General features: G+C 40.2%; 1 protein-coding gene across 1 annotated transcript in view; it reads right to left on the reverse strand.

The window, feature by feature from the left end:
* Positions 1-12066, reverse strand: part of ddx43 (DEAD (Asp-Glu-Ala-Asp) box polypeptide 43) — a 40834-nt gene that overhangs the window by 10463 nt on the left and 18305 nt on the right. Inside the window, exons 15-22 of the mRNA XM_034101160.2 lie at positions 8748-8907; positions 4604-4722; positions 4239-4349; positions 3698-3839; positions 3299-3399; positions 2261-2348; positions 1899-2026; positions 1140-1249 (exon numbers count right to left, since the gene is read on the reverse strand). Coding sequence (XP_033957051.1) covers positions 1140-1249; positions 1899-2026; positions 2261-2348; positions 3299-3399; positions 3698-3839; positions 4239-4349; positions 4604-4722; positions 8748-8907 — 959 coding nt within the window. The remainder of the gene's footprint in view (positions 1-1139; positions 1250-1898; positions 2027-2260; positions 2349-3298; positions 3400-3697; positions 3840-4238; positions 4350-4603; positions 4723-8747; positions 8908-12066) is intronic.

The following is a 12066-nucleotide window of genomic DNA, read 5'->3' on the forward strand; positions in this document are numbered from 1 at the left end:
TGTTTGTGGAAGCTCCAGTGAATGAGCATTAACTGAGTTTTAAACATCACTTTAAATGGAAGATTTAAAGTGATGTTTAAATCTTCCATTTAGGCCCCGCCCACTCGATCGGTATCGGCCGATACTGATTCCGGCGATCGGCCCCGAAATTGGCGATCGGAGCATCCCTACTCCGGACCGCACAGTTAATATTAACACAGCTCGCGCTTCATTATAATATATAACAAAAGAACACCATGCGTGTCATGATGGCACATAACAGCTCGCGGCCGCAGATTACTCCGGGTCCCAGACCCCCCCCCATACCCCAACAATATTTTTATTGCAGATCTACATGAATCACACAAACGACCTATTTTGGATTCAAAACAGCAAATTTCGCCGAAAGGTGACAAGTTTGCATCCCTGTCTATAACTAGTTTAGGTAGTTTGAGAGGTAATTAAAATAGCTACGTGTGATATCCTAACCTGAAGTGTGTGTTGCTTCGCTCACCGCTGCATGTGGTTATGCAGAGCTGCGTGTCGACTCGTCAGCAGCAGCAGCTGATCTCTCTCTCCCGTCAGATTAGACTTCACTCGCGTTTGTGTCCATATCGATCAGATCCAGCTAGTTCTAGCTAATGATAGGACTACCTGCTTATTAAAAGACAACTACACAATAAGTGTCGCGATGCAACCGGGCGAGGCCGCAAAGTATAGCGCAGCATTATGCATTTGTTTACATGCCCACCGGAACCCCGAGGCATTACCAACAGATCAACGCACAATCAACCCATCCAGGACATCTCTCTCTCTCCACATTAAGTGTTAGACATTAGAGTTGACTATTCTTGTCTGTCACATACTCTTCTTGTCTGTCACATAAGTGGCGCAACTGATGCGGTATTGCGCTAAAGGGAAATTATTTTGACCGGACACTTTTAGATTTGCCGGTCTTCAGCATATTTTACCGGTCAAAGTCTGGTAATTACCGGCTAACGGGAACTCTGGTCATAACTACACTGTAGTGACGCACACATGACAATACAAGCCTTGAACCTTGAATTTAGCTTTTTAGCATTGACTTGTGGGTAGCGCATTGGTTTCAGTCTGCCCTGATTCCCCAGGCAGAGAAACACACTTTCCTCTCCGCTACGTACTGTTTTTGAAGTCTCTGAGGGCCTCTTCACGGTCACACTGCTCACGGTCACCATGGAGACTCTGCACAGCCATGCCCTGCAGACACATGTCACTGGCCAGGTCATCACATCTGAAAAAGCATGAGACAAAAGCATACTCTTTACTGAAATGGTAAGTCAGTATGTGGTTAATTGGTATTTCAGGGTGTATGCAGGAATCCTGAAGTCAAATGTAAGACCTTTTAAGACCCTTTCCATACATTTTAAGACCTCAGCGCCGCTTTGATTTTTAACCGGTTACATTGGCGACACTTTACCTCACATTGACTATATACAGTATTGATTGTCCTTCCTCCTTATCTTCCAACTATTTGGACGCAAACTTGCATTTCCCCATAACGATGTTTAACAACCGGCGTAAACGGACCTGCGCGCTATCAAGCAGTGAGCGTGCGATGTCCTGTTCAGATGACGTCCAATCCAATGGGATGCCATCAATAAACTACACAGAATCACACTACACACCTACGCCATGATTACATTCAGGCAGACGGTAGAACACAACCTCTTTGGACAATTTATATACTTATTGAAAACAAGCTACGAAATGTAACACCTTGGAAAATGCCGTTTAATAGCCTTAATTTTCTCTACATTTATTTATCAACTTTTAATACCCCGCGGACACCCTGAATTGACCAGCAACTGTTGGTGGTAGTTAAAACCACGATTTACTTCCTTGTTTACAAGCCATTTGTTAGTGACCCATTCCCCACTCACACAATCTTCTTGCCAACAAAGATGAGGACTTTTTCCTCGGGCAGCATGTTCCTGATGAAGTCGAACAAGTAGGACTTTTTGTCTTCTTCATGGACGATCAGCACCGTTTGGTCCACTGTGTTAACCGCCTGAGACCAAGAGAAACAGGAAGTAAGTAAACATGAATTATCAGACCACACAGGATTTGTAATGTATTTTCTACAAGCTATTAAACAAAAAAGGACAAATCTGATAAGAATATATAAAAGGAGAAATAATTTAGCTTTTTTTGTGAATGAGAAACCTGAATTTCCCTGTTTGCTCTCATTTAAATTAGACGCAACAAAAACACAACAACACTTAAATGTTTTATTTTCACTTACCGCCAAGTCCAGGGTTCCCACATAAACCATCATGGGGTTCTTCAGATAGGACTTTGCCAATCGTCTCACACCTGTGGGCCAGGTGGCACTGAAACATGGACATTTGATATAGATTAACAAAGCTAGTTTTTAAATTCTAAACCCAGGGTTCATACACTTTCACCAATGATTTTCAATGACGTCTCCATGACCTTTACCTAATTTTCCATGACCAAAAAAATTACTCTTTCTCAGCGGTTCCACTGAAAATGGTTTATTTTAACATGGAACAGGAAAATAAGGTCTGCATATGAAACATGTTGTGCCTATCTAAAACAAATCAAATAGGCTTACTAGCTTCTACACGCTAAAGCAACTAAAATCTCTCACCAGCAAAATACCTCGACAGTTAAATGCCATTTTACGTTTCATTACGATACAGTATTTATTATCATTATAGTATTACTATTTCGGCGATTAGATAAAATATAAATTATATTTGATCAACGTTAGTTACATTTCCAAAACTTTGGAAAAAATATTGTTTTCCATAACTTTTCTAGGGCCTGGAATTAGCATTTTGAATTTCCGTGACTTTTCCAGGTTTTTAACGAGCGTAAGAACCCTGTAAACCGCACGTCCTACAATATTTCAAACAGCCTTCATAGCACTTCTGTAAGGAAAAGCCTATAAAAGTAATTTAACGCAGGGGTCAAATTTGCTTTTTAAAATTGTTTCCATTAAATTATACATTTATTTCCCATTCCTTCTTACCTTTCTTTTGACAAAATGTAAATAAATGACAATGTTGTGATACAGAATATATAACTTTCATGTTAAAACGGTAATAAATATACACCATGATGAAACACATGGCCTGAAATGATGAATACATGCACTATCACACAATCTCTAAACTGTGGAAGGACAACAAACCAACATTGTTATTTTATGGACAGTGTCTGCAATCTAAACGCTTGCTTGTGTCCCAGTGCCCCGTCTATTACACGTGATGGAAAACATTTGCCAATAAGGAACTTTCCGTGACCTGATTTATACCTGGTCATGATAGTCTGTCGGTCGGGGCGGATGTCGATCAGAATCTTCATAATCTGGGGTTCAAAGCCCATATCCAGCATCCGGTCTGCCTCGTCCAGCACCTTTAAGTAAGTAACATTTATTTATAAAGCGTCACAAAGTGCTTGACAAAACATTAAGACATCATAGGAATCGTAAAATAATCAATGACCACACAAGCAACGTGTTAAGAAGTGCTAAAAACACAATACACAATAAAAACATAGGATAAAATAAAAGCACAGGTTACTAATGATCAGAGCAGTTATTCAAAACAACCCATCTGTACTCCAACAAAACATTTAAAAATAAACATATAGCCCTGGCCTATGCCAACACCCTAGACCTGAAGAATGTCACAGATAAAAGCCGACGGCAGACCAAGTAGGTGATGGAGCGCAGATTGATGAGCTCGTTCATCTGGAGGTCGTTCAGTCGGCCTGGGGTCGCGATCACGATGTCCACGCCGCTCCTCACCGCGTTGATCTGAGCTCGCCTGTCCCCTCCGCCATAAATACAGACACTGAGAGAACAGAGGAGGAACAGTCATGGCCGAGTCACCGTGATGATAAGCTCATTCAATAAAAAGGAATACTTCCACCCAAAAAACGATGATGTGTATCAAGTACTAAACCCGTGTTACCATACATTTGTTTTGACCGCACATATGCCTCAGAGTGACTGAGGAATCCAAAAACTGAGAAAATTATAAATAAAAATAGGGGCCACACAACTCATGCAGTATCGTCCAAGTGTCATTGATCAATTCTCGCTAAAACATGACTATTTTAAGACACTTTGGCGTCAGCCGCTCATTCTTGTGCCAGTGTGCTACTCGTTTAAGTGTTTTTAAATCAGGGTGAATAATGGATGTACAAATTATAAATATTGTCTAAGAGTTATTTGAATAAGACTGCTGGACCTTTTGTAGCCTTTAAAGCTGTACTTGCTGCACTCCTGTTCAATCTGCAGGGCCAGCTCTCTGGTGGGAGTCAGCACCAACATGCCCGGACCCCCCCGCTTGGATCTGGGCCTGTCAAGGAAGAGAGAGAGGACAAGAAATAAGAAGTTTGACAGATAAAACAGCTCTAAATCAGAAGATACAACACAGCTTTATTTATAAGGCACTTTAAAACCGCCAGACCAAAGTGCTGTACCAGTCAAATAAACAAAAGATGCACACACAAAAAAAAAAAATTACAGCTCACACCATAATTAAGTACAAGTAAAGAGAGAACACACTTTGTTGTATAACATTGATACCTAAAGGAAGGGTCCTGAACTTACACAACTTGTCCGTCCATGTGGATGAAGCCTGGCAGCAGGTAGGCCAGAGTTTTGCCCGTTCCTGTCTGAGCGATGGCGATCACGTCGTCTCCGCTCAGAGACACTGGCCACGTCTGAGACTGAGGTGGAAAACACAAATATCATACATACAAGATTCAAGGCTTTTATTGTCATTTGTACATACAGGTGTATTCAGGAATCCGGAAGTCAAATGTAAGACCTTTTAAGACCCTTTCCATACATTTTAAGACCTCATCGCCACTTTGAGTTTTAACCGGTTACCTTGGCGACACACTTTACCTCACATTGACTATATACAGTATTGATTGTCCTTCCTCCTTATCTTCCAACCATTTGGACGAGAACTTGCATTTCCCCATAACGATGTTGTTTAACAACCGGCGTAAACGGGCCTTCGTGCACTATCAAGCAGTGAGCGTGCGATGTCCTGTTCAGATGACGTCCAATCCAACGGGATGCCATCAATAAACTACACAGAATCACACTACAAACCTACGCAATGATTAGGTAAGAGTGGAGAAACCAGCTCGAGTGCGCTAGAATTTGAAAGTACACAACCGAAAAAGATCTGCCACTTCCTTCCAGAGCCCCTCCTCCAACACACACGAACGCGCACATGACCAATGAGGGCACGAGATAGGTTTGTGCACAGATGGAAGGCTGACAGGCAGGTAGGCCATCCAGTTATTTTAGCCGGGCCAGCTCAGATGATTGGTCGTGCTTTTTACAGCGCCACGGCTTCCACAGATGAAATTTTGTATGTATTTATTTGTCAAAGCATTTCATGTATTCATTGCTATCGGGATGTAAAGGTAGGGACATACCAAACTGACACCAAAGAACTGACACAGACGGACCCGACTGTTGTGTCGCCTCGCGTCTTGGCCATGTGTCGCACTGGAACACACCGCAAAGACTTCAGCCGACAGCCAAATTGCACGTACAAACTGCGCATGCGTGAGTGGCAATAACTCTCCTTACCAGCAGGCAGCGGTGGTGTGTATTCGTCATTCAAAAGAGGCAACAACCGGAAGACGGACTGCGTGATAACCGAGAGAAGAAGAACAGACTGCGTGATATAAACAAACAACTCTACAGCGAGAAGCTCATGGGGCTTTCCCAAACCTGTGTCGAGAGCTGGAGTTAAATGAAATCTCAGATTTGCCTTCTTAATAGCTTGTTTGGGTCCCTCACTTCCGTTTCGCTTCTCATGCGCTGATTCGCTAAGCTGAACAGCCAACCCGAGTGATTTATTTGACCCACAGCCTTTGACCGATTGCACCGATTCTACGGCCAAAAAAGGCGTCGGCACGGTCGAAAAGACACGACGGTGCCGGACACACCAATCTGAGTAGGGCGACAGGACGCTCATCGTCGGCCTGACATCCATCAACAACCAAAATCGGCGTGGTGTGTCCGGGGCTTTAAGAGCATTCCATGGAATATAACAAAACGTTTTTCTGAAGTGAATTACCTACCCCATTTTTGTAAAGCACTTTGAATTGCCTTGTGTTGAAAGGGGCTATATAAATACACTTGCATTAATTTACATTATGGTAATATGAAAACCTTAAAATAGGAAGTCCTTTTTATTTATTTATTTTAAAAAGCAAAGCAAGTTTAGACTAACTTGGCAAAAATCAGGCACCGTTCAGAGTAAACCCTTTGAACTCGACTAAAGCACATTCTATACTGCGTCACGGCTCTGTTGTAGAAAAGCTTAATGGAGGTTATTCTTTTGTGTAGCTGGTTCACATACAGTCGACCTACTTTGTTCTAGACATAACTACATGTGGCACACTCGGTTTCTCTGTTGCACTCAGTTTCTTTTCCAGGCTATGCTGTTCTACCAAATTGTTTGAATACAGACAACTTGGAGATATTTGTAGTTCAAATAAAAAGGACAATTCATGATTTTCTGGGAACTCGTGTTGACATTTCTTGAAAACGATTAGACACGTCAACATTTTCAAATATAAAGTTATATAGGGAGTGTCACTGAACCGGATTGCACACAGACTAATCTAATGGCATCACACCAGAAGTTTCAGTTCAGGGTGCAGCCTCTCCCCTTCCACAGAATGAATTGTCAAACAGCCATTATCTATTTCATCAGACCAAGCCTTTTACAGTGAAACGAAAGTGAAACATGAGGATTATGTTTAATTTCTTCTTGCATCACTCCTTATTTGAGAGAGAGAGTGGGGGAGAGAGAGAAGGATAGAGAGGGAGAGAGAGAGAGAGAGAAGGAGAGAGAAGGAGAGAGAGAGAGGGAGAGAGAGAGCGAGGGGGGGAGAGAGGGAGAGAGAAGGAGAGAGAGAAGGGGAGAGAGAGAGAGAAGGAGAGACAGAGGAAAAGAGAGCGCTTCTGCTCATCTCTCCCGTGTTATTATCCAAAGTTAACGTAAACTTGAATAATGTACTTCCTTTGAATGTAATAATTATGTTGGTTGTTGTTTGTGGAAGCTCCAGTGAACGAGCATTAACTGAGTTTTAAACATCACTTTAAATGGAAGATCCCCATAGGCCCCGCCCACTCGATCGGATCGGCTGATACTGATTCCGGCGATCGGAACATCCCTAGTAAAAATGAAAGTAAAATGTGAGCCCTTGTACATTTTGTCTAGAGGTAAAGTTAACAAGGCTTACAGCTACATTAAAGAAGATTACACTTGATTCCATGCATCGCTTTAAAGATGTGCATAATCCTAAACAACCATTTTTACATCTCTATAGCAACCACAATTGAGTGTTTAAAAAGGTATAGAAAAGGTAACTTGTTCCTTAGATTTACACTAAAAATAATCTACCACACCAAAGAACTAAGTGCGTGGTTAACGCGCATATATATGCGCGTTAACCACGCACTTATTTCTTATCTTAAAAACAAAGTATTCCAATTTCCATACTTTCTAGGGCAGGAAATGTACCTTCTATTGTCTTCCCATTACTCTGTGGAAACGCATAACAATTATTTCAAACAAAGGTTCAGATCAATGACTCAATTAAAAAAGGTAATTTACAAACAAAAAAGTATGAATGAATAGTTTTTCTGCTCAGCTGCCAATATATTTGGTCAAGTAAGATTTCCTTTTTGTTCTTTCAGTTCTGCTTTTATAAAATAAAAAAAGGGAAACGCTCAATACTATAGCAGTAAATGCTGAGGGTATTTCCAGATATGGATCTTTGAAAATCACGGGGATTACTTTTGGCAACAGATAAGGTCACTACAGGTGGATTTGACTTTGCAACGTCTAACCACACAGTATGCCACAAGAATACTTTTGTTCTAAATATAAAAAGCGCCCATTTATCGGAACAGTTGTAAAAGAAACTTGTGCATTTTACAGGACGGAGCGTGATGTTCCCCTGATTGGCAATTATTAATTTGTGAACTTTTCAAAGTTTGTAGATTATTGGATGTTGGTTATTAATTAGAGATGTAACGATATATCGATTTCTTTTAAAAAAAAAAAAAAACCTTTATTTAACCAGATCCCATTGAGATCATTGGTCTCTTTTTCAAGGGAGACCTGTCCAACATGGCAGCAAGTAGGTTACAACATGAACATAAAACAACAGATAACACAAAAGGACATGGTATTTACAGGGCTACATGTACACACCTAGAGACATTGACAAGTACCAACAGTATATTTATATCTCTGTCAATAAGCCTCACCTTCTTGGCAAAAACTGTATTGTTTTGAAGTGGTGGAGAGACAATGCACAGTTTTACCCACTGCTGTCACCCATGGCCAAAGTATATCTCTGTGTCCCAGCAACATCAGTACCAAGCAAGAGAGTTTTTTCCAAAAAAGAATTGTATTTATTTTTCAATATCGCGATAAATATCGTACCGTGGACTGGTTATTGAGTTTTTGGTATCGTTACATCCCTAGTAATTAAACTAAGTAGAAATTAACAGCCCGATTTAATGTGAATTCCATTTTCTCATCGAGCACTTTTTGTCAGTCTGATCAAACATAAGCCTCGTTCACAGCTTTGCTTCAATCTAATACATTATGAAACAAGTTAACAATGTGGGTTACTTTGATTTGAAAATAGTCATCAGAAATGCTTTAAAGTATTTGTGTATTTTGTGGTTAGTGCCCGGCTCATACCTGGATAGGTGTTGGTTTTTCAAAGCCAACTCGATCAATATTTTCCATGATCTCTGGGAAAGGCTTGAAGGCCTCCAGGAAGGTGCGACAGGGATTTGGGAAGGGACGCTTCTCCCCATCCTCCAGAAGGTCATCCACAAAGATATTGTTATTCTCTTTCCTGTGGAACAAGAACATTGGGGAATTTGTATTTGTTGCAAGGGTAATGAGTGGTTGGCCCCAATGTGGTTGTGTTAACATAAACTAAAGCTAAACGTCACCTTTGTCTAGGACCGTATTGTGGTTTTGTGTCAAACTGTGTCCAGACACCACATGATAATCATTGGGCTTCTACTACAAAGAATATTCTTTCCATTTCATAATGAAAACCTGTTTCACTGCTTAATATATTTAAGAGTGTAACAAAGAGCTGTCGTTACTAGGCCTTTTGTCCTGTACACATACATTTGGAACAACTGCCAATGGCTGTCAACATTGCATGCAGTTAACTCGAAGTATAATATACTGATTATACATAAACAGGGTGTATGCAGGAATGCTGAAGTCAAATGTAAAACTTTTTAAGACCTTTTTTAAGACCCTTTCCATACATTTGAAGACATCATCGCCACTTTGAGTTTTAACCGGTTACCTTGGCGACACACTTTACTCAGGGTTCTTACACCTTTTCCAAAGTCAAATTCAAGCACTTTTCAAGCATTTTCAAGGTGCATTTTCCAGCTTTTCAAGCATCTTACAGCTGTTGTAAATTACGTATTTATATACACATACTCAAATGATTATTTCCCTACCTCACATTAAATCAGGTGTTTTTTATGCTATAAACAACCAAATGTGTGTTTCGTGATAGCATTCTACACGAGGATGAAAAATTAAAGAAAAGAAAACTAAGTGATCTGTATGTAGACTGGGCCTCCCATATAACCTGGCTGAGCCAATATAAAACAATCAGCCAAATAACTTTTCAATACATTATTGATTAATTGTTGAGGTATTTTTAGGTTGGCAGTGAACATAAGTCAGAGGTACATGGTGTACTTTTCCTCCACTACATGTATTTAATACCTTTTAGTTACTTCACAGATCTGGATGAATGATGTGAAATATAATCAAGTGTTAAATCCAGGGTTCTTACACCTTTTCCAAAGTCAAATTCAAGCACTTTTCAAGGTGCATTTTCAAGCAGCTTACAGCGGCACTTGTAAATTACATATTTATATACACATACTTATACTCAAATGATTATTTCCCTACCTCACATTAAATCAGATGTTCTTTATGCTATAAACAACCAAATGTGTGTTTCGTGATAGCATTCTACACGAGGATGACAAATTAAAGAAAAATAAAACAAAGTTTAATATTTTAAAATGAGTGACCCATATGTAAGTGGACTGGGCATCCCATATAACCTGGCTGAGCCAATATAAAACAATCAGCCAAATAACTTTTCAATAAATTCTTTATTAACATGTTTGAGGTCCTTTTAGGTTGGCAGTAAACATACGGCTCTCCAAGGTTAGGACAAACGTTTTATTTTGATACAATGTGACCAACCGAGCACAGTGTGAAGAGAGCGAGGTCACAGAGCACACACTTTCTACATCATACAAAGATATATATATATATATATATATATATATATGTAAATAAATTATAGACAAACTCCCCATAAAACGCACGGTATTTCTCTATCTAATAAAAACAGAACATAAGACTTTAATCTAAGTAACAGCATGAGGTCAGTTTCTGTGTAGGAGTTTTGGTTTTTACAATATTGATTTATCGTAAGATAAAATGTACAACCACTTTTTAAAATCAGAAAATAAGGCTCATTGAGACAGACCGGATTCCAGTTTGGGTTTTAACATCCCTTCTCCATCGAGTGAATTTCTCTGGATTTATTCGCTACTCTGCGGCGGATGAGTACTCCGCCACAGGTCTGCAGAACACACGACTCCCTGAATGCATCCTCACACAACATGCAGGAGCAATCACAGGATTAAACTATTTACATGAAAGGAAATGGAAGTGGGAGACACAAACCTTCATAAAAGACCTTCTTTTTATTATACCAAACAGCATAGAAATCTATTGAAGTAAACAAACTGACATCTTACACAGCCAAGGTAACAATTAGTTCCCTGCCTTCCTGACTACTGCAACACTACAACGCCTACAGAGCCGGACTGTGGCCGAGCTGGGGGGGGGGCGACTGAGGGAAGGTCCTTTGGGTCAGTAGGTTGTGTGTGAGTGTGTGAGTGTGTATGTCTGTCTTTGTGTGTTCGTGTGTGTGTCTCTGTGTGTGTGTTTATTTTAAGTTGTGTACATTTCTAATATGTTAAAAAGTGAAATGTATCTTACCAAGTGGTGGCCCTGAGTCCCCTGCAGTTTTGCTTGCAGAAAGGACTGCTCCACCCCAAGACAAAATGCCACACCCATATAATTCCCTAATTTTATTGGACACCAGCATGTCAGGTGACATTGTATATATTTAAATATATATATATAAATAAATGTAGAGGGCCAATGTGAGATCGAAAAAAGTGGTTTGTTGCCTGAGGGCAACACTATGCCATAGATAGAGGGTTAAATACAATTTTAAAATACTTATACTTTCATTTTATGCAACTGTGTACTACACTTCTACTCCACTAAAGTTCGCCACTGCTGTTCCGTAGCGCTGCTCCCCCTCCCTCCGGCTGAAATTATGAATATATGGCGTATAGTAATCAGATAACACGGCAGGGTCCGTTACAGTTTGTTTTCATCTGATTTCAAATAAACAAAGTCTTAGCTTTCAGAATATTAAACTTGTTTCGGCAAATTCAGAAGATAAATACAACTTTGAAGCTTCGGCATAATTACAAGCGGAGAACGGAGTAACTTAACGTCACAGCAGGCATACACAAACACACACACTCGCGAGCTTCCCCCAGACCAGTACAAACGAAAATATGTTTCCTCCGTTATAAAGCTAGGAATATCCTCTTTCCAACAGTATACAACTCAAAATGTGTCTTCGGGTCAATGCGACTGATTTCGATGGAGCAAGTTTAGCCACGAACGACCAGTAGAAATACATTGCTTTTAAAATCATTCTGTGTGACATGAAACACCACAGGATGGCGACTGACATAGGTACGCTCCTCTGAAATTATTGTCACCTGCATAAGCAATTATCCCACATTGAGTTCGCTAACGTTACTAGCTTAAACAAACGTAACATGCAACGTTAGCCTAAGCCAAAATGCTCTACTACGGCTTACCTTTAAAGGAATGGTCCACTCATTAGATAATTAATCAAAACTTCAGTATT

Source organism: Pseudochaenichthys georgianus, chromosome 15 (genome assembly GCF_902827115.2).
Source record: "Pseudochaenichthys georgianus chromosome 15, fPseGeo1.2, whole genome shotgun sequence".
NCBI lineage: Eukaryota > Metazoa > Chordata > Actinopteri > Perciformes > Channichthyidae > Pseudochaenichthys > Pseudochaenichthys georgianus.